Source organism: Maylandia zebra, linkage group LG18, assembly GCF_041146795.1.
Source record: "Maylandia zebra isolate NMK-2024a linkage group LG18, Mzebra_GT3a, whole genome shotgun sequence".
NCBI classification, from domain to species: domain Eukaryota; kingdom Metazoa; phylum Chordata; class Actinopteri; order Cichliformes; family Cichlidae; genus Maylandia; species Maylandia zebra.
The window spans coordinates 15198831-15223920 of record NC_135184.1 but is presented as its reverse complement, the minus strand read 5'-3'; the positions used below and the strand labels follow the sequence as shown (position 1 = coordinate 15223920).

Below are 25090 nucleotides of genomic sequence, written 5' to 3'. Positions count from 1 at the left end.
ACCAAGGAGGTAATCTTAGATATGAAATTTTCTCACCTCTTTCCAAGGTCAGGAAGTTAGGAGCAGAACATTTTTCCTCACCGTTCTTTCTCTCCCAAGTATGGTAGTCTGCACTGTAAGGTGACTTTGAGTGTAAATTCAGTTCAACACTCAAGGCTTTCCTTTTGGTTGCCATGTAAGGCTGAACAGCCAGTCCCCCCGCCCCTGAACATAACAGAAGTTTTAGAGTCCATACCATAGTCGACTGTCCCAGTGACCCCTGCTGTCCTCCAGGCAACTGGGAGAAACCAGGAGGCTCAGAGGGAGGAATACAGCTTTTTTTTCCTTTCTTTTTTTTAAGGCAGTCAAAAGGTGGCCTTTTTCTCTGTCCAGGAAAAATGTCGAGGAGGTAGATTTTAAGTGGTTGGAGGTTTAAAAAAAAAAAAAAAAAAGCAGCAGCAGAGTAGATAAGAGTTTTCTCCTTGGGGGGGGAAAGGAAAAAAAAAGTGTTGTAAGGTGCGCTCGCTCTCGTATGACGATCATTTGCGGTGTCCTGGGAGCAGGGGTGCACCTATAAGCTGAGCGGTCCCGCTGACATACTAAACATATCACTTCTCTCCACCCACTAGACCCTCGCTTCCTCTCCTCCACACCATCATTTCGTTCTCTTATTACACCTCCCGCCCCGCTTTTGGTGTCCTTTCCCCCTTTAACCACCTCTCACGGACCGATATGTACCGTCCCCCCTCTCTCTCCTGTCCCTTGTCTCTCTGGTGTCAGCAACGTCCCCAGTGGCTAACTGGAGCGCTTGCTGATGTTTGAAAATGAGGGTGATCCAAGTTGAACAGGAAGCTATTGTGAGCAGGATTTGGGCTTTAGGCACAGAGGCAGGCCATAGGTCACATGAAGGCGCTAATGCCCACTCAGCACTTGTGGATTGGTCCTGGTCCCCCCCCCCCCCAGCACACGCACACGCACACACACACACACACACACACCGTCATCGCCACCTCTCTTTCTCCCTCCCTCTCTCTCTCTCTCTCTCTCTCTCTCTCTCTCTCTCTCTCTCTCTCTCTCTCTCTCTCCCCTCTCTCTGTTAATCATTCCCTTTACCACACATAGACTGTTCTTGCGTCTCCCTTTCCCTCTGATCAAACCTCACTTGTCTGTGTTTACAGTGGAACCAGCTGTTTTATTGCCGGGTGGACCAGATCAATAACCATTTGCATGGTGGTGAGAATTGTACAGCAAGTCTCTAATGAATCTTTGCCCCGGACCAGCACATTCCACAAGTCGACACTGCCTCCAACCACACTAAGCTAGCCGGCAGGCTGAATGCTGAGGCAGTGGATGCAACAAAAAATGGATTAGGGGAGAGCAGCTTAGGTGTGAATTTGGAGACTAAGGTGGCCAAGGAGGACTGAATAAATGGGAAACGTGGTGCAATGTTTTTGCAGTTGAAGCGTTTAGAATAGTAATGAGGGTAGGTGTAAGTGGAGGTGACTGTTGTTCTCAGCACGGAGATGGGGTTGGGCAGGTGGATGAGCCTGGTCCTAAAGGTGTGACGTCCTGCTTAGGAAATGTCACAGCTGCCCGAGAGAGAGTGAGAGGGAGTGAAATTCCTTCCTACACAGGGCACGGTGGAGGTTGGGGAGACATGAACCAGCAAATTAGCCCAGTGGTTGTTGTGTCTGTTCTGGTTTTGGCGATAGCACTGCAGTATTGTGTGCCCTGCATGCCCTACCTAACCTACACCAATCTGCTTCAAAAAGAGAGAGAGAGAGGGGGAGAGAGAAGAAACTGGGTTACTGCCCTAAGTGCTCTGGGTTCAGCCAGTGACACACATCTACTCAGCCAGCCATTGCTGCCCAATATCCCCTCCCACCATTCCCCCTCCTTCCTCCCACATCTGTGTTAATACACTTCTCACAGCTGTGTGCCGCTTTTCCTCCTGTTCAGAACTCATGACCTGCCCGCTGTTCATTATTCTGATGCTTCGTCATTCCTCTGGTCACAATTCCACTCTTCCGCCTCAGCCGGTCAACCTTGGTCTCAAAGAGTGCGACGCATCCTCAAACTTACCTCCTATCAATTAAGAAAGGCAGTGACCACCCACGCCCTCTGTTTAGTTAACAATTGGTATTAAAAAAGAAAAAACATCAAAAAACAAAAACAGGAACCAAAAAGACAACAAAAGACACTTCAAAAGTCCCAGCAATTTAGTATCCTTTAGTCATGAAGACAAAAAAAAAGGATCTTGGAAGGTGTCGGATGCAGAGGGCGAAGTGTGGATAAGGAAACGTCTCCACACCAATGCAGGTCTGAGTTAACGAGTCCGTCATTAGGTAGCGGCAGGGCTGCAACCATGAAGCCTAATGAGCCAAAGAGCTGTGCTGCTGCAGCATGTCCGGCCAGTGCCAGGAACACAAGAGAGGGAGAGAGAGCAAGACAAGGAAGGGAGGGAGGGAGAGAGAAAGAAAAAGATGAGAGAGATAGAGTGGAGAGTGTGGTGGGGGGAGGAAAAAAGGGCTAAAATCCATGTGGACCACAGCAACTCCCCAGCCCTGTTTCACCTCTTCCTGCATCCTCTTCCTCTCCGTACTTTTTCTTTTTACAAAGCCTTGATTTTTTTCCTCCCTTTTTCTAATGACAAGAAGAACAAGAGAAGGAGAAGGGGAGGGAAAAAAGCCCAAAGGTGTTCTCTGGTTAAGTTCTGTCCCAGTGCTGCTGCTGCTGCTGCTGCAGAACAGCACAGTCCTCTCCCCCTTTCGACTACGCGTCTCACAGGCAAACCATGCGGTTAATAACTGATTGCATCCGAAGAAGAGAGCGCAAAGAGAGACAGGACGGGGGGAGACATCAAGGCCCGTCAGGGGTAAACTCCGTCCAAAAGCGATGGAAGAGCATATATTACCTGTCAGATCAGTTTCTTATCTGAGCCGCTCCTCCTCTCTTCCCCTTTCCTCTCTTCCTTCTTCCCGTAGTGAAGAGAGCCATAATGACCTAGAGAGCGCTCCAGCTGCTGCAGCCATCGTGTGTGCCGGGTGCACGCCTGACTCGCTGAATCAGCTTCTATGATTGGGGGGAGGAGGAGGGGTGTTGGCGGGGCGGGTTGAGTGCCAGAGTCAGGGAGGGGGGAGCAGCGGGCATACACACATGCACACACATTCCCACACAAACACAAGTCATACCTTTAGAGGAGGAAGACGTAGAGCTGACATGAAGAGATGCTATTTGAGAGGAAGAAAAAAAAGGGGAGAAGAGGGAGAAAAGGAGGGGTGGAGTGAAAAAAAAACTGCAGCACTCTTCTCTCCATCATGTGCATTCTGAGGGGGAAGAGCTGGGAGGATGCCCTGATCGGTGGATGAGGCAGAAAGTGTACCAACCGTACTCCCACCCTTCCTTTTTCTTATTCCATCGACACAAGCGCAGCCCCAGAGCTTTATTCTGCTCCTAAAATGCGCTTTTATTATTCAGTGGAACTTTACACACAGCAGGTTAGATGAGGGGAGTTTGCTGAATGTTTGAAAGCGGAAATGGGATGGAGGTATTTACAAAAATAAATAAAAAATTGAAAGAAGAAGAAGAGCAGCAGGCTGTGTCTCTGCGGTAGAAGACAGCTGTACTTTTAATAGTTGCTTGTGATCCATGCAAGTTCGATTAGCATTGTCGGAGACGAGAGGTGGAGGATGTTGCAATATCACAGCGTATACATTCCAGTGCATTGCAAGGGTCACCTTTGTGTGGCGAGTGGATCAAATTGAGATGCTGCTGCAGTTAGGAGGAAGAACACACTGGCAGCAAGTTGGGGGCAAGGGGCCAACTGACCAGTGGCTCCACGTCGTGGAGGGCTACGCTAAACGGTTAGCACTTTGTGGGAAGAGAAGCATTCGAAACATGTCTTGGCCCCGTTTTGCCGGGCTGCTCCTGTGTCTTGTCTCACCACCTCCCTGACCATATTTAGTCAAGCAGTGCAAAAAATAGTTCCCGCTCCACTCCACTCTTCTCTCCTCTCCACTCTCTCCATATCCCCCCCTCAGCAACTGTTGGCTGCAGGCTCCGGGAAGCCTCCCCTCCAGCTCCCAGCCTATCGATTCCACGGGCCTGAAGGGAGAGAGAGGCGCGTTAGTCCAGCTAGCCCCTGCTACCATTTGCTGCGCTATTTTTAGTAGCTCCAAATAAAGTGGTCTCCCGTGCTTCCACTTTTGTATTCTTGAAACCTTCCCCTTCCCCTGCTTTACATCCTTACCACCATCGCCTCCTCTGATACCACCCCCTCACTTCCCTGTGTCCTTTTGACCCACCCACACTCTTTATCATTTTTTTTCTTTCTTTTTTTTAAATAGATGTAGAGCAAGCTGACTATGGTTCAGCGTCTGTCTTCTCACCGCTATACTTAGAATAACTGCAAAATTCGGAGGAGTAAGGCTGACTGTGTAGCGCAGAGATTAGACAACAGGAAATATCGTTGTTTATCTATTTATATATTTATATGTAACATTCCTGGCAGTGCAGGAAGACAAGTGGAACCCTTACCTCTGAGGCTCTGAAAAGTTTGTGCTGCTTTCTTTCTTTCCTTTTTTTTTTTTTGAGCTCTCATTAATTTTCAAGTGTCTTTTTCAAGCTTTCCCGAGGCGCGACCACAGAAGAATCTATTTAATTAGTTGGTCTCATCATGGTGCACATCTATACTGTACGAAAGCACCGTCCTCAGTGCCCTCGCTCTTTTTACTCTCTGTTCTTCTCTGTTTTAAACTTCCAGATTCTAGCCTCCCACTGGTACCTCCACGAGTCCTATTACTCTCCTCACCTGCATTTTAACAGCAAAAAACCGAATGTTAAGAAAGCTAATGTTTTTGTATTTCATTGTCTTCTCATGAGGTGGAAAAATTTCACGTAGTTTGCTAGTCCTTTATTTGATAAGCTTTTTAAGAACCTCAGTCCCTTAGTTACATCTCAGACCCTTTTCATTGTGGAGATAATTCTGCATAGATTTAAGTGTGTAGTGTAAGTAATGTATTGGCACTGCAAATGATAGCCTTTCAATTAAAAGAAATGACCATTTTGCTGGCTAAAATGGATTTCAAGCTCAGAACTTGACCATACAAGGCCAATCAAGGCTGGGAATTGCAGCTAGATAAATGACTGTCCCACAGTCTCTCTGTTTGCAAACCACTTCAAATTGAATAAATGGTAATTTCAGCCTTTTTATGTACTCTGTTTAAATTTACACACAGTTAATGCACTTACCGTTCATGCACGTCTGGGCTTGTGTTTTGATTCTCTCCCCTAAGTTGGTTAAGGTTTTTGTGGCTTCTAACAAACTCCGCTGAGGATGCCCTTGTGTGTTATGTGTATCCCCCTCCTTTAGGTCTCCTCTCTGCCTGTTCCAGCTACCCAACCCACCAGTTTAATCTCAATTACATCCCGACATCCCTCCTGCCCCGAAACTCTGCGGCATGGCTTATATCTTCCCTCCATGATGAATAGCACAGGGCTGAATGTTTAGCTGAGCAGTTAATCGATCAATAAGAAAAGGGTCTACTAATGGATGTGCTTTGTTTCACTGGATGAAGGGGTGGGTGCGCTTGTTCTCTTCATGATTATCGGTTAGGACATATCTCCACTTTAAAAAAAAACTTCAGCACTTGTGTTAAACAAATGCAACATTTGATTACATCTGATAAGACATTTGCACAAAGAATAAGTAAAATATTTTAATGTTTTTCTGTGTTTCTTCTATAAATTAATCTTTTTAAATAGTACAAAAATAAAGGTGTGAACTTTATATTTTTTATATTTTATATTTTTTTTCTTCCTTTAAAAAAAAAAGTGATATTAAAGTACAACAACAATGTTAGGTCAAGTATATCGTTATAGCGCAGTACTGGCTAGGCCTCATGAAAGCCTCAGTTCACTTCAGTTCACTACAGCAGTCATCGGAAAATCCTTTAAACTATGAAGTAAAGAACCTAAAATAAGAGAGAACCTCAGTAATCAATTGGTCCTCTATGAGCAAGTACTTGGCGTTTGTGGGAACGAAGAACTTGCTTTTAATAGGAAGAGATATTTGACAGAACCGGGCTAAGCCGCCTGCAGAGACTGCTTGAGGGTGAAGAGAAAGAGAAGAGAAAATAGGCGAGCATGGAAAAGTATGAAAAGGCCCCCAGCTGCCTGAGCCTGTAGCAGCATAACTAAGGGATAGTTGAGGGCCATGGTGGGATGATGATTTAGCACAACTGGCAAAGTAAGACCTGCAGTTAACTCGTTAATTCCAATCTGTCACATTTAATACATGAGTATTTGCCAGTTTTTGAGACTTCTGCATCATCAGTGTGATATGCCCTACCCTCCCAAAAGAAAACTCTAAATAAATAGTAAAATATATTTTCAAGCAATAAATTGCAAAAACAAAAAAAAGTCTGCGCGTTGCAAATATGATACAAATTAAAACTCATATATGCAAATTCTTTTTTTTTTTTTTACTTGTCAGTTCAATAAACACTCCATTTTTCAATTTTCTGGCAATTTTATTATAGTTCAGATTTCAAAGGGTTGAGAATTTTTGACTGGACTTTTATGTACTTCACGACCCTGAATTGGATAAGCAGAAGAAAATTGTGGATGGATGGATCCTTCTTTCCAGTTGGTGTTAGGAAGAGCTTTTGCACCTAGTGGGATTCCAGCTTCACAGGGTATATCACAAAGTGTTTGTAATGTACTGTTAGGAAGAGGGTTTCGCATGGTTGCTGGTTGTTTAGCATTCCTTTACAACGAGGGGGTTTGTAAAAGTGCCCCCCCCCACATAGCAACAGCATTGATTGCACTGACTACAGACATGCTTGCAAAACTGCTGTGTGTACAATTGTAGGTTTTGTATGTAAAACTTTATATTCAGCAGTGTATTCCAAAATTTACTGCAAGCATCTGTGACCATTACTTACAAGAAAAATAGCCTTTTGCAGTAGGACGAGTCTTTTTCACATGGTTGTGGAATAAATGTCTCTTAATAAGCGTTATGTATTTTAGGTTTGTTCTTATGATGGTCAGTCCCTACGAGAGCTCATTTATCAGTTTACCTAAGTGAGAGGCAGGTTTCCTCTTGGATTGGGAAGTTTTGCACTGGGAATTCTGGTTTGTTTTGATGGTGTAACATCTGTTTTTTCGCTGAGCTTCAAGCTGGCCTGGAAGTTTTTGTTCAGTCTTTCAGTATATCTTAATTTCACCTTTCTGTGTACCTTCCCACCAGAGAACATCATATAGGGATTAAAGGTGCTTTTAATAAGTTCAATTTGTGTTTTTTAAGTACATCTTCATGCTCATTTTCCATGAGCCTGGGCCTTCCCTGTGGTTATGTCTATATTAAGCTGTCCAAATACAGGATGATTTGCATCCACATTAGTGTTTTCACGGAGGCATAAACCTCCGTGAAAGTGACAGCGACAGCCGTGTCCAGAGGAATTACGTTTTTGGGTTGTCCAGTCGTCTCTTTCTCAGGTATGCAAAAAATCTTTGCCAATTTTATACAAAGTTGGCTTTGGCTTCACTTGTCCTGTAAATCCTCCCTCTCCCTCACCTCTACCCTAATTCCCTAATTGTCCTGCGTTTATTGTTCTCATTTGGTACTATTGCCCCCCAAAAAAGGTCACGCTACAACCACCATAGGAAACGCATCATAACAGAAAACATTGATGGTATCTTTTGAAATTTGGAAAAAATTTGGCTGGGAAATAACCTGAGAGAACATTTTGGAGGAGATTCAAGACTTTCTTCATCAGTCCACTCTGGCACTCATCCCCTGATCGTTACTGGACTTATTTTAAGTCATTACTATGTGAAAGTTCTGTTTAGCGTATCCACACTGTTACACTGCACTGGCCCTTTCCAGATTTACACCCTCTGGGGATGTCTTTGTGAAAGCTCAGTTTTCAGGTGGATAAAAATACTGATTTAGTTTAGAGAAAGCGGTTAAACAGAGTAAAGATGTTTACGATTTTAACCATCTTAATTTCGACGTACTTCACCATCAGCACCTCTCTTCTGCCTCCTCCCACAGCTCCCCGCTTTTGTATCCTGTCCCCTCACACCCGCCTGCCTCCTTTTCCCTTTACACAGTGCATCATTTGAAGAGGTGAGGCTGTTGAGCGCTTGGAGGAATAAAAGTGATTTATGAATAGGGCCAACCTACCTGGGTGCTGGAGGGGGAAGCCAGTGGCAGTCAGCTTCTCTGATCCAGTTGCCCATTGTTCCCTTCAGCCTCACTGCAGGGGAAGTTCCTCTGCCTCTCTGATATTTTACCGTGGCTTACTGGTGCCACATTTTTTTTTTACCAATAAGTGACTCACAAACTCCACAGATACCGTCGCACAAATGCCTGTGATCCACAGCCATTTTCTCATCCTCAATTTATAGCTTATGATCTTCTTTTTTTTTTTTTTTTTTTTAATAGAAGGAAGGATGCAAACAACCCATGCACTCTGCATGGGTTTTATTGTTGTGCTTGCCCTAACCTAACAACAGTTTGACTTTCTGATTTTAAAGATTGTTTTTATCCTGACTCAAGAGAGCTTCTATAGACACAAAGATGATTTAGCGTTTGAGAACAGTGTGAAAACTTTGTCACAAACTTTGCAGACTGTCATGAACGTCATATAATTTGGTCAAAATTAGTGATCTTCCTCAGACACAGTGACGCATTTGTTAGTCTTTTCAGTTTTATCTGCCGTTTGCCATGTTCAATCCAATGTACACAGTAATATTAGATCATTCCTGCTTGTGGGATGTTGGTGGAAATGAACCTATTTCCAGGTGGGCAGCTACAGTTCATTAAAAGATAAATCAAGACTGCGATATTTCAACATAAACCTAGAAATCCACACCATGCACACTGTGCACCTTGATTTAAGCTGGTGCTCCTGTATTTTGTAATTATTTAGGCCTTTGTTTTATTTTATTCCCCTGGTTGTTCATTTAGGCTCTGCATTGTGTCGCTGTATCCTATTCAATAGTTAAGTCACTGGAGTGAGAAACCATCAAAGATGTAGTGCAGTGACTGGTTCATGCAGCGAGCCTGGGTACCACTTTGCTGCAGCATGCACTGTGAGTTACTTGAAAAGTCCCTCAATTGTCCACCTCTCTATGAGCTGGGACCACTCCAACAGATCAGCCAGAGGACACGCTGATACAAGCCCCAATCCCCCTATGACCAATCAGAACGCCCACACTTCCTCCTAGGGTTGGGCCAACAGTGGCTCTGAGCCAATAGATAAGCTCAGCCATGCTGTAATGCTCTGTCTGTCCTGTGGCATGCTGAAACATTGAGTCCTGGCTGCTATGTTGCTATAGCACATGCAGGGAGAGGGAGGGTTGGGGGTAGCGGAGGGAGGGAGGCATGGATGGATGGATAGAGGGGGAAGAGAAGAAATGAGGGATGGAGGGAGGGAAGGAGTGAGGGAGAGGTACAGCCCATACGGAAGGGACTCAAGGACATAAAGAGCTTTTGGGAAAGTGACTATAGCATGCAAAGAGAAATGCTTGCATTGTGAAGCCATTGTACTAACTGATGGCATTTTTTCCCCTTTTTTGCCCACTTGCCAAACCTAGAAAGAGCAGGATTTATTTGTGGCACTTTAAGTGCCTCAGCAATGCAGGTAATAAATATGACAGAGCAAGGTGATATACTTTCACAGCGCAGCTGTCAGACATCTTTAATATTGTCTCCACCACTTAAAAAACTAGTGTAGTTTATCTATTTATTTGATGTATTGGAATAAGTTTTAGAATTTATTTGTGCATTAGGTGACACTTTAACACCAGTGTTTCACATTGGTTTGTGTTTTTAGGAAACATTGAGCTTTGCTGCTTGTTTCGTAGTTTAGTGAACACGTGTAAAACATTGCTGTAACAGTTCAATATTGCTAAATACAGTTTCACGCCACACAAAACTGAAGAAAATTTGCTGGTATGTAACATTTTATGCAGCTAGTTACTTGCTGTCAGGTATTTCTTCAGTCAGTTCTACTTTATACATATATATCGCTGTGTTTTGTTTTGTTTGTTTTTTTACACAAAAACTTACTTTTAAGTCAAATTTCATTAAACTTGGTAGGGAGGTGAAGCATCAGCAAAGTAAACTGATATAAAATTTTTGATGCAGCTCCTAATTGCCCTTTTTTTTACTGTTTAATAGGGCATTGGGTTAATTTATGTTAATATTTTCCTGCCCTCAGATAACTGAGTGAGGTTTTCAGAGAGCCAGAGTTATACAGATAACCAAATATTTTGAATTTCTTACATTTTGTCATTTATCAAAATTCTACTAGTATCATACAGTGAATATCATTATCATCATCCTAGATTGTGGTTGGGAATGTCACAAGAGTATTTTTTAGGATTCAAATTCATATCCCTGAGCAGTACTGAGTATCAGTCTCTGAGAGAGATGTAATTATTATGTGTGGTTAAATGTGCTTTGTCTTTGTTTAGCTTTCTATGTCCAGTTAAGGTATACATTTTCTTTTTTTTTTTTCTTTTTTCTTTTTTTCGGTGGGTATTCGTAATCTTAATGTACTCTGAGGGACACATTCAGGTCAGTGTTCAGCTCAAAACGAAGCTTAGCTGTTGAATAATGCAGGCCATGTTACCTTGGTAACCCGTATGGACACTGAAGTCAATGGCTCCATGTAAATGCAGCACGACAGGTCAGACAGGATAAGAAGTTCTGTTAGTTTATGTCTCCTGGTGTGTTTGTGCATGTGGCTGTGTGGATACTCGCGTGATGCTTGCATGCTCAAGAAAATTGGCTTTCATTTTGTGGAGGGGAAAAAAAAAACATTATTGGGATTAGGCAGAGTAGCCTATGTGGAAAATTGCTGTGGAAAACCTTCATTGCAGTATCTGTGCAATGAATCATGAGTCTGGATCTATGGGGAATCTGTTGACGTTTCCGTGCTGTATGTGTGTAATGTACAGTACATTGATATAAGCTCTATTTCCCCTCCATTAACAAGTTGGCTGTTAGACATTTTCTGTGCTGCTGTGGAACATATGGCCTGTTGTCTCAGTGCTTAGGGAAGGCAGTAGCTGATACAATGTCCTTTGATCCCCATTATTTTCCACTGCAAACAATAGATTGTAATTACCAAACTCCTCCTTCAGCCACAGCGTCGTCTTCTGCTTATGTGCCTATAAGTAAAAATGCCGAAGAAGTCAGACTCATCTGCTGCAGCACTGCAGTTTGTTTGTGTCACTTTGGATCTGCTCTGCCAATTACTGTGGTAGAAAAATTGATGGTGCGTTGTCATCATTTTGCCATCATGCTTGAGGGGGGATGCTGTCAGGTTTTCACTAATACAGCTTAAACCATAGAGAAATGAGTGTTTCAGTGGAAATGTGGGGCTTATGTATTTGCGACATGGTTGTAGGCATAAAAAGGTGGGAGGTGGGGTCGGGAGTCAGGAGTGATTTAAGTTGCTAGATTTTCCCTGAGCCTGTAGATCATAGGGGCCTCTCAGACTGTCCTCCCATACAGTGACAGTGGCCGGCTGATGAGTGGCTGTCGATCGAAGGACTTGCAGAGTGGCCGAATTCTCCACCGCTCTGCAGAACTCGTAGCCAGTCACTCGCTTCTATTTACTGCTTTGAGCGTATATCTGGAAAGGCTTGTAGTTAATTTTACCAAGCAGGAGTATGTCTAGTTTTGGTTCTAAAATAAGTGTGAAATAAGCTTTATGATTAAAGCATGACCAGTATCTCAGTCACAGCAAAATAATTGTTAATCGGGAATGAAACACTGGCCTCACAGATTGTGCAGTGTAGATGTTGCTGAGTGAAAGAGCTTTAGCCTAAACATTTGAGAAGCATTCAAACGGCAGTGATGTGGTGGCATGACACAGAAAGGGAAGGGCCCTTGACAACCACTGACCAGATCCCAGATGGGGCTCCAATCAATCTGCAAGCCTGTGTGATTGAGGCCTAACACAAGAAAGAGAAAGTTGTTGCTTTCAAGGTTTATTATACTTCTATGTCAATATAACCAACTATGTTAGCGATGCACCAATATATTGTCCAAATATCAGCATTGACTGTTATACTTGTTTAAAACATATGTACCATCCTGGATTTCCATATTCACTAAATCCTTTAAAAAAATACAATCACTTTACTAAAAGTAGAGAAGCCAGTAAACCAAATGAAATAAAAATATTAGAGTATATTAGAGTATTTACTGTGGAAAATATTGAGGATGATGCACCATCCTATCCTACATGTAGTAAAACAGGCCCAAAAACATGATACTAACACCATGCTTTTCATAGATGGTATAAGATTCTTCTGGTGCAGTGCAATGGTATTATCATTCCCAAATCTGTTTTAGGATTGAAAATGTAATGGTTTATACATTCGCTTAAGAACTGAAAGATCCCTGGTTCAATCTCAGGAGAAGACACAAATCCCTCTGGGGTTGCTCAAAGAAGGGCAAAATTCTGCCAAATTAAACATGTGGCGCTTCCTGGTGTGGCGACCCCTTGTGAATAAGGGAGCAGCTGAAAGTAGCTTCTGTTTTAAACAGAATTATAGATCCAATGACATGTCAAAGGGTTTGGTTATTGAATCCTCATCGTCGAGTCCTTTCTTCACCATATTGCACCCTACTTGTGACTTTTTCTACAGACCCAGGTTTGAGGGGTCAGGCTGACATCATTTCCATTTTATAGACTTTTAACAAGCCACTTCTAATATTTTCACCAGTCATTTATTCCTTTACAGAATGGGGCTATTTGTAAAATTACATAAGGTACAGAAAAGTTAGAGAAACATATTTAATTCTTTTTTTTTTTCTTTTTTTTACCATTATGCATACTGTGCGATTTGTTTTAGCTATTCTGATGTTTCTCCAAGTGCTAACATTTATGGATGCATTCTCTCTCCAGCACACTTTTTACTTGAGGGTTTTTGCTTTATCACAGGCAGGATTAAAGTAAACATATAATTACATTATTTCTGCAAAATTCCCTCCACGCCCAAAAATTAGTGGGTTGGGGGTTCTTCCATGTGATTTGCCAGTCACTCTTTTATATTTCAATATTGAGTTCTTTTTCCCAGCTTCCCTTTATAGATGCGGTTGAATTTTTAGTATTCATTAACAATCCATAATAAAATCATGGTCTAATTCTCATTGCACTTCCCTTATATGCTTTATTCATTTAAATGATATACTTTGCTTCCATTGAGGGCTATCACAGGAAGTCATGCTTACCAAGATCATATTTTTCCTTCATATTTTGGACAAATTATGGCTCCAAGTTGTTTTCCAGAATATTCCAATTTATTTCTTTGTTTTACTAACGCATGGTTTTAGTAACATTTACATTTGTGTCATTTTTTTCACATTAAGTGGAATTAATTAATCTTTTTTTAAACCTTTCAGTGGGTTAATATACATTTTTTTCTCCCTGCTGTCAAAATACTTGCACTAGTCCCGGTCTATCCAACCCTATAAGGGGGAAAAGTGGTGTTCAATAATTATATAGATGTTTTATAAGTAATGATGTTATTGAGCCATTCTCTGGTAAGTGTAAGTATGATTTAGATGTCTCTTTAGTCTAATATAATCTGCATGTCCTTGCTCCTTCTTTTATGTCATTCTTCCCTTGTTAAGTAAAAGGATGTGTATTATGACTATTATGGCTTGTGCAGCAATGAAAATGAGGCTTTTTCAAGGTGCTGAGGAGAATGAAGTGCAAAGGAAGAGGAGCATGGGAAAATAATTGGGTCATCTCGAACCAATGGGATATTAACGCGCCATTGGGCTTCTCTGACTGTCTTGCTGTCCCTTTTTTTTTTTTTTTCCTTTTTCATGACTTGCCATGAATCAGGGCACTCCGTATCACCAGGTGATTTACGGCTAATTAAAGCTAAGCCTTTATAGACCACACCCACTGCCCAAATGGACAGAAAACTGAATTGGAGATGTTTCAAAATGCATCTCTTGTCTCCTGGACAACCTTCAAGGCAGCGGCAATACTATAGCGATAATCAAAACATCAGAGAAATGCACCCCTTTCCTTCCTGGTTTATGCAAATAGTCCGTAATAAAAGCATGCTCACTCAGGGGCCTCAGGTAGAGGCAGGCAGGGGAAGGTCACATTGTGGGGAAAATTATTCTCTTCACGGCATGGTAATGAAAGCTTTTTTTATCGAGCGGAGCCAGTTAGGTTCTTGTCCCCAGCTCTCTGCTGCACTGCTGGTCTGGACGCTACTTGTGTTTATTTACTCTGTCCACAGCAGGATGGCACATACCTGTGGGATGGTCATGACAAAGTGAACTTGTAACTAATTGCATCTAGGAGTGTGGCAGTGCCCGCGATGAACTCTGAGGGTTATATTTGCATTAAGAATATCAGCTACTTGAATTACTGTAATTGAAGTTGCGCACATATGTGCACACACACAAGGCATTAGAAGCATGCAGCATACCAGTCAAGCAGTCTCCTTCGGTAAGCATGTTTTAACATCACTGAAGCGGTTTTATGACTCTTCCCCCTACCAGCTGCTGGTGAGTTGGGGGGATCGAGCCTCACACATGATGAAGAGCACCTCCCTGCTCGGAGTGGGAAGGGGAGAAGTGGGTTTTCCATTTCAGCGGTAGTGTGCTGCAGCTGTGAATGATTTGTCAGGTAGTGGGTCCACTATTTCAAAGGACCTGAATATATTGATCCAGTCCTCAATGAGCTGACACCTCATGTATCGTCTGAACTTGCCTCTTCTGGAAAGGCTGTTCCAAGAAGGACCTGGGAGGGGGAAAGAATCCTACTGTAAGGTAGAAAGGAATGCTACCAGTTCAGCTCTGTTAGGCGGTTTAAAAAAGGCTGGGCAAATAACATTTTTTTTTTTTGTTTGACAAAATACATTGAGCCAAAGGTTTGCTTATCAGCTTTTTCCAAACGCTTTACAGCTGTATTACATGGTCTTGATTGGCAGGTGCAGTTTGCTCCGTTGTCATACAATCCATTAAATTTCCTTTACCTGATATGGATAAAAACAGATCTATTTGTGTCCCTGAAACTGTTGGAAGCTTTGCAGAAGAAGAGTTTTTGCTGGGATTTTATTTTAAGGCCAAGAATTACCTTTGATACAGAAGCTTTGGTGAAGGTACTGGGTTTTTGCAGCCATATTCTTTGGATCTGTACGTTTCAACCATATAAACACTGTAACATTTGCGAGACTGATCATTTTCATTAATGGCTGCATAAAGCAATTTTATTTTCTTGAAGCAGGTGGCACCTTTTGGTGACTCATTTCCGATGCAGAATTGGGATCTTTTTCTTGGGCTCGAAGCCTTATTTAACGAGTGACGGTATGCCAAACACGTCTCCCACATCAGAGTAACCATATGTTTGTGCGCAGCCATTAATCTTAGACTGGATGTTGACTGTTCCTGTTCTGCCCTGTCCTACCCACGTTATTGTCCCCTGACTCTCACTTCCTGTTGTAATAACGGCTACTGACCACCACACAGATGGCTGTCAGCCAGGCGAGGGCAGCAGAAGGGCCCTGTCGACCCTCACACTCACACCAGCAATTGCGAGCACACACACTGTCTTACATGCAATGACAAATGCCAACACACACAAAGCTGAGGGCATCAGAGTCACAGTCAATGACAAATAGCAGCCAAAGACAACAAGACCCAGTGTGGCGTTCCTGAGGGGCTCTTTGAGATCTCTCACAGGGTGACCCAGTTTCATGACGTACCCCCTTATCCCCTATATGCTAGCATACCCTTTTCCATATTCACCCTAGCATTATTTTATAAGGTTAAGTCATCAGTTATCTCAATTATGTGAATGTTAGCTCCCAGGTCAAGTCATTCTTCTGCTCAGTAAAACCTCTGCAGCCTGGGCTGGTCAGAATCGCTCTTTTCTCCTCTTTTCTTCCTCTCAACGTCCGACCTCATCAGCTAACACGCAGTTTCTCCTATACTCCCCTCAGTTGCAGCTAACACCACTCACCCCAGAGATAAAAACACAACTTAAATTTATTTCTCAGTTCTTAATTCGGTCTTTTTTTCTGCTTTTACAGCAAATAGCTTAACTGCATTGCAGCAGTGCTAGTGTGGGGCATTAATATTAATGTCTGCCCATTTCACCCAGCGTGGCAGGGGAGCCTGTCAATCTAGACTTATATTGGAGGGGCTCCTTACGCCAGCGAACACCCGCCTCAGTGCTCAAGCGCCTGATTCGGACGCTAGAAGGCGCCACTGTGCCCTTGTATTAAAGCCGGTGTGCGTTCATTGGCCGGTTTTTCCATAGATGGTGGATATTTCCAGCCAATCCAGATGTGCTAATGTTCTGCCAGTAGGAGTGAGAAAATTGGTAAGAACGGGGGCTTCATGTGGGACAGTTTTGCCCTTGATTCTGGTGGGAACTTGTGGTTTAAAAAAAATGCAGCGTGTCCCTATGTAGCCAATTCTTCGCCAAGGCTAAACGAGTGTTGTTTTGAACCACTGTGAACAAGTTTTGCGTTGCAGCTTCAGGCGATAACCTTATGTGGCAAAATCTTTTCTTGAATGATTTGCTTGTTTAAGCCTCAACTCCTACCCAGCGGGTGGGCCACGGATGAAATTCCTCAGAAGTCCCCTATGAGATGTAAAATCTACAGTATGTAAGCAAATACGTCTTTGTAACAAAGGGGACACGTTATGAATGTGAGATTAGGCAGAATGGGTGCGGTTGCTATCACATTTAAGCAGTGCTCCTCTGCATTAAGTGGTTGAAGATGGCTGCAAGCAATGCAGGTGTGTGTGTGTGTGTGTGTGTGTGTGTGTGTGTGTGTGTGTGTGTGTGTGTGTGTGTGTGGGTCTGTGCAATGAGAGGGAGAGAGAGAGAGAGAGTGAGCAAAAGAGCAAGGGAGACTGGGATCAGTGTGCTGCGCTGTTCATCACTGCAGCAGTACGCCAGCCCTGAATCTCTGTCCGTACAGAGGTGCTGACTGCCTGCCCCGTGCCTCTCTGCTTTCCTCAAGAGGGTGTGCTGATGATGCTCTCTTTCATTATTCCAGTGGGAGGGAGGCGAGCTATAGGTTTAGCAAAAAAACACCCGCAGAGAGCCAGCCATCCTGTTCCCATTTAGACCAAAAGCTTGCTAGATTATTGTTTTATTTCGAACAGTTGAGCATTTTCACTGACCAGTGTCGACCGTGGCCTTTCCTGCCCTGTGCCCAAACCCACTGCCTCATTTTACTGTTTGAGATCCTGCTTATCTTAAGCACCCCAGTGCACGCTGGTCAGTTGTATCAAAGAGCCAGCGCCGAACTGGCCGCTTCTTTTTTGTCGCATTTTAAAGATATGCCCTGCATGCGTATTCAGGGTTAAACAAGGTCAGAAGTGTTCCCCCCAGCACTGCTGCTGCTGCCTTAATGGTGCCTGAAGGTACACTGTGTACCTATCTACAGAGAAGATACAAGAAGAGTTCAGGGATGTGCTTTTCTAAATGTTGTTTTATATTTCTTTGTATGTGAACAAAGTGAGTTGATGCACTGTTTGCACATTAAAAGCGGGAATTTGTCTCATTTGAGCGTTTAGTATTTCTCTCTTCTGTATGCCCATGGGCTAGAGTAGGAACGAAGTTAGGGTCAAGAACAGAGAGATAATGAATGAGGTGAAATACATATTTAAGTAAAACTGCCATACTGTGAAACCTGCTTTGTTTAATTGGAAGAAGGCCACTAAGACATTTAATTACAACACTGTTAATTACAACTTTTTAAGTAAAATCTACATATTTTGACTTCAGCGTAGATTTCCATTCTCTGACTTTAATGTTCTCCAGCCTTTGTAGTTAATAAACAATGGAAATATGTATGTGCCGTTCTGTCTTTCTTTAATGACACTGTCGGCCTTTCTTTCTTTTTTTCTTTTCATCCCTACTCTGACACTGTGACTCCTCTCATACATTTGCCTTTGCAGCCACATGTCTATGTGGCACACATCCTCTAAATGACCTTCAGTGACACTGAACCGGTTCTTGTCGACACACGGGACCACTTCTGTTTAACAGCTCTGTTTAAACAATAGATGTTTCTCCCTTCCCACCTCGTCGGTTTCTTCCCCAGGAGGAGACCTGAGTGAATGCAGCTAAATCTTGATTACCAAGTTGCCTTCCAATGATATGCGCTTTTGCGCATCATCAAGGGAAATGTGACCGCCCTTTTTAAATCAAGAGTCTGTAGGGGGGACGGACACTCTCAGATAAGACGCAGCACTTGCACTGCTCAAAGCTTGATGTAAATAACACTGTGCTTGGTAAAGCAACTCCTCCCTAAGTTGATTTAGTATTCTTGTCGCCATGTGTGAAAATGGGATATGCCCTGCTGCAAAAAGAAAAGCTGTGTATTGGAGTGTGCTGTGTATAAGTGGCACAGTCACTGTGACGTGTACGGCACAGTGACTGAGAGTCATAGATAGGTTTTTGATTACATCAGAAAATTTATACCAAAATAACTTGATTGTCCTGACTTTTTGAAGGATTTTTTGTCTTCTCATGCACCAAAGCCCAGAATCTAGCAAAGCACTGACTTCTCTCCCTCCCTTGTCTTCCTCCTCCTCCTCCTCCTCTGTGCAGTGCCATGCGTGTGCTGTTATCCAAACTGCCGAGGCCTTGGATCGTAGACGAGAAGAAGGACGACGGTTATACTGCACTGCACCTGGCCGCCCTCAACAACCACGTGGAGGTGGCTGAGCTTTTGGTGCACCAGGTAGCAACATTTGAATGCATGCTTAATCACTTAACCTGGCAGCTATTTCTGTAATACATACTTTATAACAGCATGTCTACAGAGGCACCATTATCACTTAAAAAGCGCAGCAGAAGCATGCTCCCTGTGTATCTACCTAGATACCCAGATGTTGGGGAGTGTTTGACGCCAATGCTGTAGTTCCATGAAAATTTCAGAAAGTAGATTTGAATCTTGAATCTATCCTGCCTCCGTAGACCGCTGAAATGCAGTCTACGGCATGGGGATTTCTGTTTTGTCAGACCCTTGTGAGACGTGTGAATGAAAAACACATTTAAATAGTCATCTGTGTAAAGCATAATACAAAAAATTTACATTTCACAATTATCCCAAAGCACTGAAGCAACCTGCACTCTTAGCTTTACCTGCCTACAGACCATTAAAGCAGCTTTCACTGCACTCCCCTGCAGCCTGCAAGCTGTAGACCAGTTGAAGCTCCTATACATGCCTCTTTTTTTCTTTTTTTTATTGAATCCATACACTTCGCTGGTCCTATTCTTTAGTGCTGCTGGGCCATCATATCCTCCTCCTCCTGCAATCATAAGTTCATGCTCTTTTCTTTTTTTTCTTTTCCTCACCGAGATTGCAGGTTTAGCTCCTTGGAGACTAACTCGCACATGGGTTTACAGCAAAAGTCACCTGATCAAGCAGGAACTGGGTTAATGAGGATATGGTGCAAGGCAGTAACATTGCTGCAACATTCCAGTGCATGAGTGTTCGCAGTGCAAGCTACCTTTCAGCAGGGACAGCTTTTTCCTCCCCAAGTTCCTGCATTGGGCTTGTTCGCAGTGATGGCTCAGCTTTCTATTCAAAAACTGCACCACAGTACAAGGTGCACTGCAGTTTCCCAGCCAGCAAGCCAGCCAGTCAGCCAGTCTTATTACTTTGGGATTTCACACGCTGCCTGATCACAATACTTATCTTCCCTCCACATCTCCTCAGCTGAGGTGTTTGCAATTGGAAATGACAATCACATGCAGCGTTATTGTAGGATGCCTTTTTTTTTCTCTCTGCCCCCACCAGCTTCCCGGGTGATACTTTGTTGGTCGGCAGGGCTAAAGGAAACAACGTTCTGTCACGGCAAATAAAAATGTTGCAGTCTTTCAAGTGCAAAGGAATTAAATATAAAATATTTTCTTTTTTCCTGTTTTTATTTCTCTTATTTCATTACTTGTCTATCATCTCTGTGTGCACAACATGTTTGTTGCCCTTGTGTATATTAAGCTTTTTTGCTTCCCTCTTGTTCCCACCACCCAGGGCAACGCCAGCTTAGACATTCAGAATGTCAACCAGCAGACTGCATTACACTTGGCAGTGGAGCGCCAGCACACCCAGATAGTTCGGGTTAGTGGTTCCTCTTTTTCTCATTTGTTCTCCCTCTCTTTCTTGCCTTACTTAGTGAGCATTGTGTCTTTAGTCATCTCTCAGTCGGTCTTTTTACACTGCGCACAAAGGGGAGTAGAAAAACATTGGTGCAGCTCCACATTTAATTTATACGGTTGGATGTCCTGCAGTTGAACAAAGTCCTGCTTCAGAGGGGAGGGAAAAAGGCTCTCTAAGGCTGGTTAGAGTGTGTTAGCGTAGCATCGGATTGAGATTGCCACGTTGCCACCTTGTGGACTCACAAAAAAATGCACTCTATAATTGGGTAGCACAATGCTGAAGCAGTTCATTGTGAGCAGCCGGCAACCTTATAAATCAGGATGTGGCATTTGCATTGTAGCATTAAATTAAAGTTGTTTCACGGCGGCTGCGAGTTTCCCTCCGCTGTCGGCTTGTGCAACTCTTTGTTTATGTGTTTCTCTTTAACAGTTGCTGGTGCGGGCAGAGGCCAAGCTCGACGTGCAGGACAAGGATGGGGACACGCCGCTTCACGAGGCACTGCGTCACCACACGCTGTCCCAATTGCGGCAGCTCCAAGATATGCAAGATGTCAGCAAAGTGGAGCCCTGGGAACCTTCCAAGAACACGGTACATGTGCATCTATTATTAACCTCGCTGTTCATCCTATATCACATTTTACGTGTGTCAGGGATTCTTAAGGAGGTGGCCATACATAAAAATAAAACAAATGTTTGTTTCTGTGTATCTGTGTTTACTGATATACAACTTTAGGTTTTTAGAATTTTTTACTGTAGCTCAGTAATAATGAACAATGCTGGCATACTGCAGTAAAGGCTGACTTAGTAATTTTAGGAATGCCATCTTATTATATGATTCTGTTCTGATGTTCTGATTCATTTAGACATTCCCAAATATATTAAGCCAGGAAGGCAGTGCACAGTAATATGGCTCGTTAACGAGTTTGGTCACCAGCCACTGTTTTTCTGCTACTAGTGACTCTGTAACATATGCAGCTTACACTATGCTGCTAAAAGCATTCGCTCGTCTGGCTTCACACGCATATGAACTTAAGTGGCATCCCATTCTTAGTCCACATATGATGTCCGCCCACCCTTTGCAGCTGTAACAGTTTAGGAGTTTAGGGTTGTGTTTATGGGAATGCATTTTTCCATTATTCCAGAAGCACATTTGTAAGGTCAGACACTGATGTTGGACGGGAAGGCCTGACTCACAGTCTCCGCTCTAATTCACCCCAAAGGTATTCTGTCGGCTTGTGGTCAGGACTCTGTGCGGGATAGTCAAGTGCGTCCACACCAAACTCGTTGATTCATATCTTTATGGACCTTGCTTTGTGTATCGGTGTGTGGTCATGTTGGAACAGAAAGTGGCATCCCTAAACTGTTCCCACAAAGTTGGGAACACGCAATTGTCCAAAATATCTTGGTATACTGAAGCATTAAGAGTTCCTTTCCCTGGAACTAAGGGGCCAAGCCCAACTCCTGAAAAACAGCTCCACACAATAATCCTCCAGAAATACACGACCTACCAATTTATGGCTGAGTTTCTGTCATTCCCAGTCACTTTTACTTTGTTATAGATCCACTACCACTGACTGGAATATTTAGCAGTGAGAACATTTTACAAGTAGATTTGTTGAACAAGTGGCATGCTATCACGGTCCCATGGTGGGACTGTTGAGAGTGACCCATTCTGTCACAAATGTTTGTTGAAGCAGTCTGCATGCCTAGGTGCTTGATTTTATGCACCTGTGACTAGTGCTGGGCGATATGACGAGATATATATATATATATATATATATATATATATATATATATATATATATATATATAAACAAACACCCAGCACGCCCCTGCGGGCGGTTTATCCTTCAAGCTCGGGTCCTCTACCAGAGGCCTGGGAGCTTGAGGGTCCTGCGCAGTATCTTAGCTGTTCCCAGGACTGCGCTCTTCTGGACAGAGATCTCCGATGTTATTCCCGGGATCTGCTGGAGCCACTCGCCTAGCTTGGGAGTCACCGCACCTAGTGCTCCGATTACCACGGGGACCACCGTTACCTTCACCCTCCACATCCTCTCGAGCTCTTCTCTGAGCCCTTGGTATTTCTCCAGCTTCTCGTGTTCCTTCTTCCTGATATTGCTGTCATTCGGAACCGCTACATCGATCACTACGGCCGTCTTCTTCTGTTTGTCTACCACCACTATGTCCGGTTGGTTAGCCACCACCATTTTGTCCGTCTGTATCTGGAAGTCCCACAGGATCTTAGCTCGGTCATTCTCCACCACCCTTGGGGGCATCTCCCATTTTGACCTCGGGACTTCCAGGTTATACTCGGCACAGATGTTCCTGTACACTATGCCGGCCACTTGGTTATGGCGTTCCGTGTATGCCTTGCCTGCTAGCATCTTGCACCCTGCTGTTATGTGCTGGATTGTCTCTGGGGCATCTTTACACAGCCTGCACCTGGGGTCTTGCCTGGTGTGATAGACCCCAGCCTCTATGGATCTTGTACTCAGAGCTTGTTCTTGTGCTGCCATGATTAGTGCCTCTGTGCTGTCTTTCAGTCCAGCTTTGTCCAGCCACTGGTAGGATTTCTGGATATCAGCCACCTCCTCTATCTGCCGGTGGTACATACCGTGCAGGGGCCTGTCCTTCCATGATGGTTCCTCGTCTCCCTCCTCTTTCTTGGGTTTCTGCTGCCTGAGGTATTCACTGAGCACTCGGTCAGTTGGGGCCATCTTCCCAATGTATTCTTGGATGTTCCTTGTCTCATCCTGGACTGTGGTGCTGACACTCACCAGTCCCCGGCCCCCTTCCTTCCGCTTAGCGTACAGCCTCAGGGTGCTGGACTTGGGGTGAAACCCTCCATGCATGGTCAGGAGCTTTCTTGTCTTTATGTCAGTGGCTTCTATCTCCTCCTTTGGCCAGCCTATTACCCCAGCAGGGTACCTGATCACGGGCAGGGCGTACGTGTTGATGGCCCGGATCTTGTTCTTACCATTCAGCTGACTCCTCAGGACTTGCCTGACCCTCTGCAGGTACTTGGTGGTTGCAGCCTTTCTAGCGGCCTCTTCATGGTTCCCATTTGCCTGCGGGATCCCCAGGTACTTGTAACTGTCCTCTATGTCTGCAATGTTGCCTTCTGGTAGTTCAATCCCCTCAGTTCTGACTACCTTCCCTCTCTTTGTTACCATCCGACTACACTTCTCCAGTCCGAACGACATTCCAATGTCATTGCTGTATAGCCTGGTAGTGTGGATCAGTGAATCGATGTCTCGTTCACTCTTGGCATACAGCTTGATGTCATATATATATATATATATATATATATATATATATATATATATATATATATATATATATATATATATATATATATATATATATCTCTCATGTGGACGATAGAAAAGTGTCTATTGTGCCATTTGTCTTCTATCGTTTCTATTGTTTCTAACCTAATTTTATAAATTATTACATAAAATATACCATTAACCCCTTAAAACTGGTCGGAGCGGGCACGCTCTGTTTTGCCTAACTATTTTTAAATCCCTGTAGAACTGGAACCACGTAAGCTAGCGCAATAATTTTTTTGCATATGAAACCGGAGGAGTTGTACTTACATCTTATGCCATCAGCTTGTCCTAGGTCACGGTTTCCTTCCACATATAGCTTTGCAAAAACTGCATAAAAAGCACTTGCAGCAACAAAAACATAATATTCCAGAAACACGCTTTGCCGATCCAATCAGCTGTTCGTAACACTTCCTACGTTGGAATATAGGTCAGCGCGAACTATCGCATGTCCGCCATTACCTGCCCGAAACCAGAAGTGACGTCATTTTCGCAGAAAATGTAATTTTTTACCTTCAGGGCCTTATAAGCCTATGCTGGTGTTTTTAAAAGTTATGTTTGACTTTATGCTTTTCTGTATCGTTTCTGGGATGCTTAGAACTAAAATTACACTGTTGGAAATAGTTTATTTTGATGCAGATGCTGTTTCTTTGCAGCAAGTTGGGAAAAGAAAATCTATAGCCAGCCGAAGATACAGCAGTCTTTCACACAAGGCCCTTATGAGAAAACGTCCCAGCACCATAAACAAATCACAGGAGCCATCTCGCATTACATTTGTAAAGGCATGGCCCCTGTTTACGTAGTTGAGAAGGACAGCTTTCGTGACCTTGTCAAAGTCCTTCATCCGAGGTACGTAAGCACTTCAGTAAAGTCGAGTTGCCTCGCTTATATGACGCATGCCGGGCCAAAGTAGAGAAGGATGTTTGCAGTGTCGTGCATTATGCCTTGATGACTGACCTACGGACGAGCAGAGATACGCAGCCCTACATGAGCGTAACCATTTCATTAACAAAGACTGCACCCTCTGCGCTCGCTGTTTACAGACTGCGTACTTTCCAGATGACCACAGGTCAGGTGGTATATCGTGATATATATCGTTATCGTGATATAAAATAATTCATATCATGATAAATATTTTTTCCATATCGCCCAGCACTACCTGTGACTACAGAAGTGATTGGAACACCTAAATTCAATGATTTGGATGGAGTGAATACGTCTGGCATTATAGTGTAGTTCTCCATATTTTCCTCTTTCCTCTCAGGTGACTGAGTGTAGATTCTTGTTATAGCTTTTAGCATTTGCATTCTTGGAAAACTTGGAAGTTGTCCCAGTGCTCTTCAGGACCTGTATACACACCTTTAATAAGATCAGCACCTGGGCCACTCTCCAATATGTGAAAAATGAAAGCGCTCCAGTCTCCATCACCAGCATCACTGGATAACTGCACCAGCCCATCATCCGCTCAGCAGCCAACAGTCAGCTGGCTTGCTGCTCCCTTTTACCCATCCTGAACGAGTCTGTCCCTCTGTAGAGGCCAAAAGGGCCATGTCAGGCCTCAACTGTCTCCATGTTAACACCACATCACTAAGCCCTATGGGGAGA

General features: G+C 43.6%; 1 protein-coding gene across 7 annotated transcripts in view; it reads left to right on the top strand.

Annotated features, from left to right (window-relative positions):
* mib1 (MIB E3 ubiquitin protein ligase 1) overlaps positions 1-25090 on the top strand; it is a 64138-nt gene that overhangs the window by 29170 nt on the left and 9878 nt on the right. For all 7 annotated transcript variants that reach the window (XM_004542863.2, XM_004542867.2, XM_004542865.2 and 4 more), the window contains 3 exons: positions 18603-18735; positions 20032-20118; positions 20587-20745. In XM_004542863.2, coding sequence (XP_004542920.1) covers positions 18603-18735; positions 20032-20118; positions 20587-20745 — 379 coding nt within the window. The remainder of the gene's footprint in view (positions 1-18602; positions 18736-20031; positions 20119-20586; positions 20746-25090) is intronic.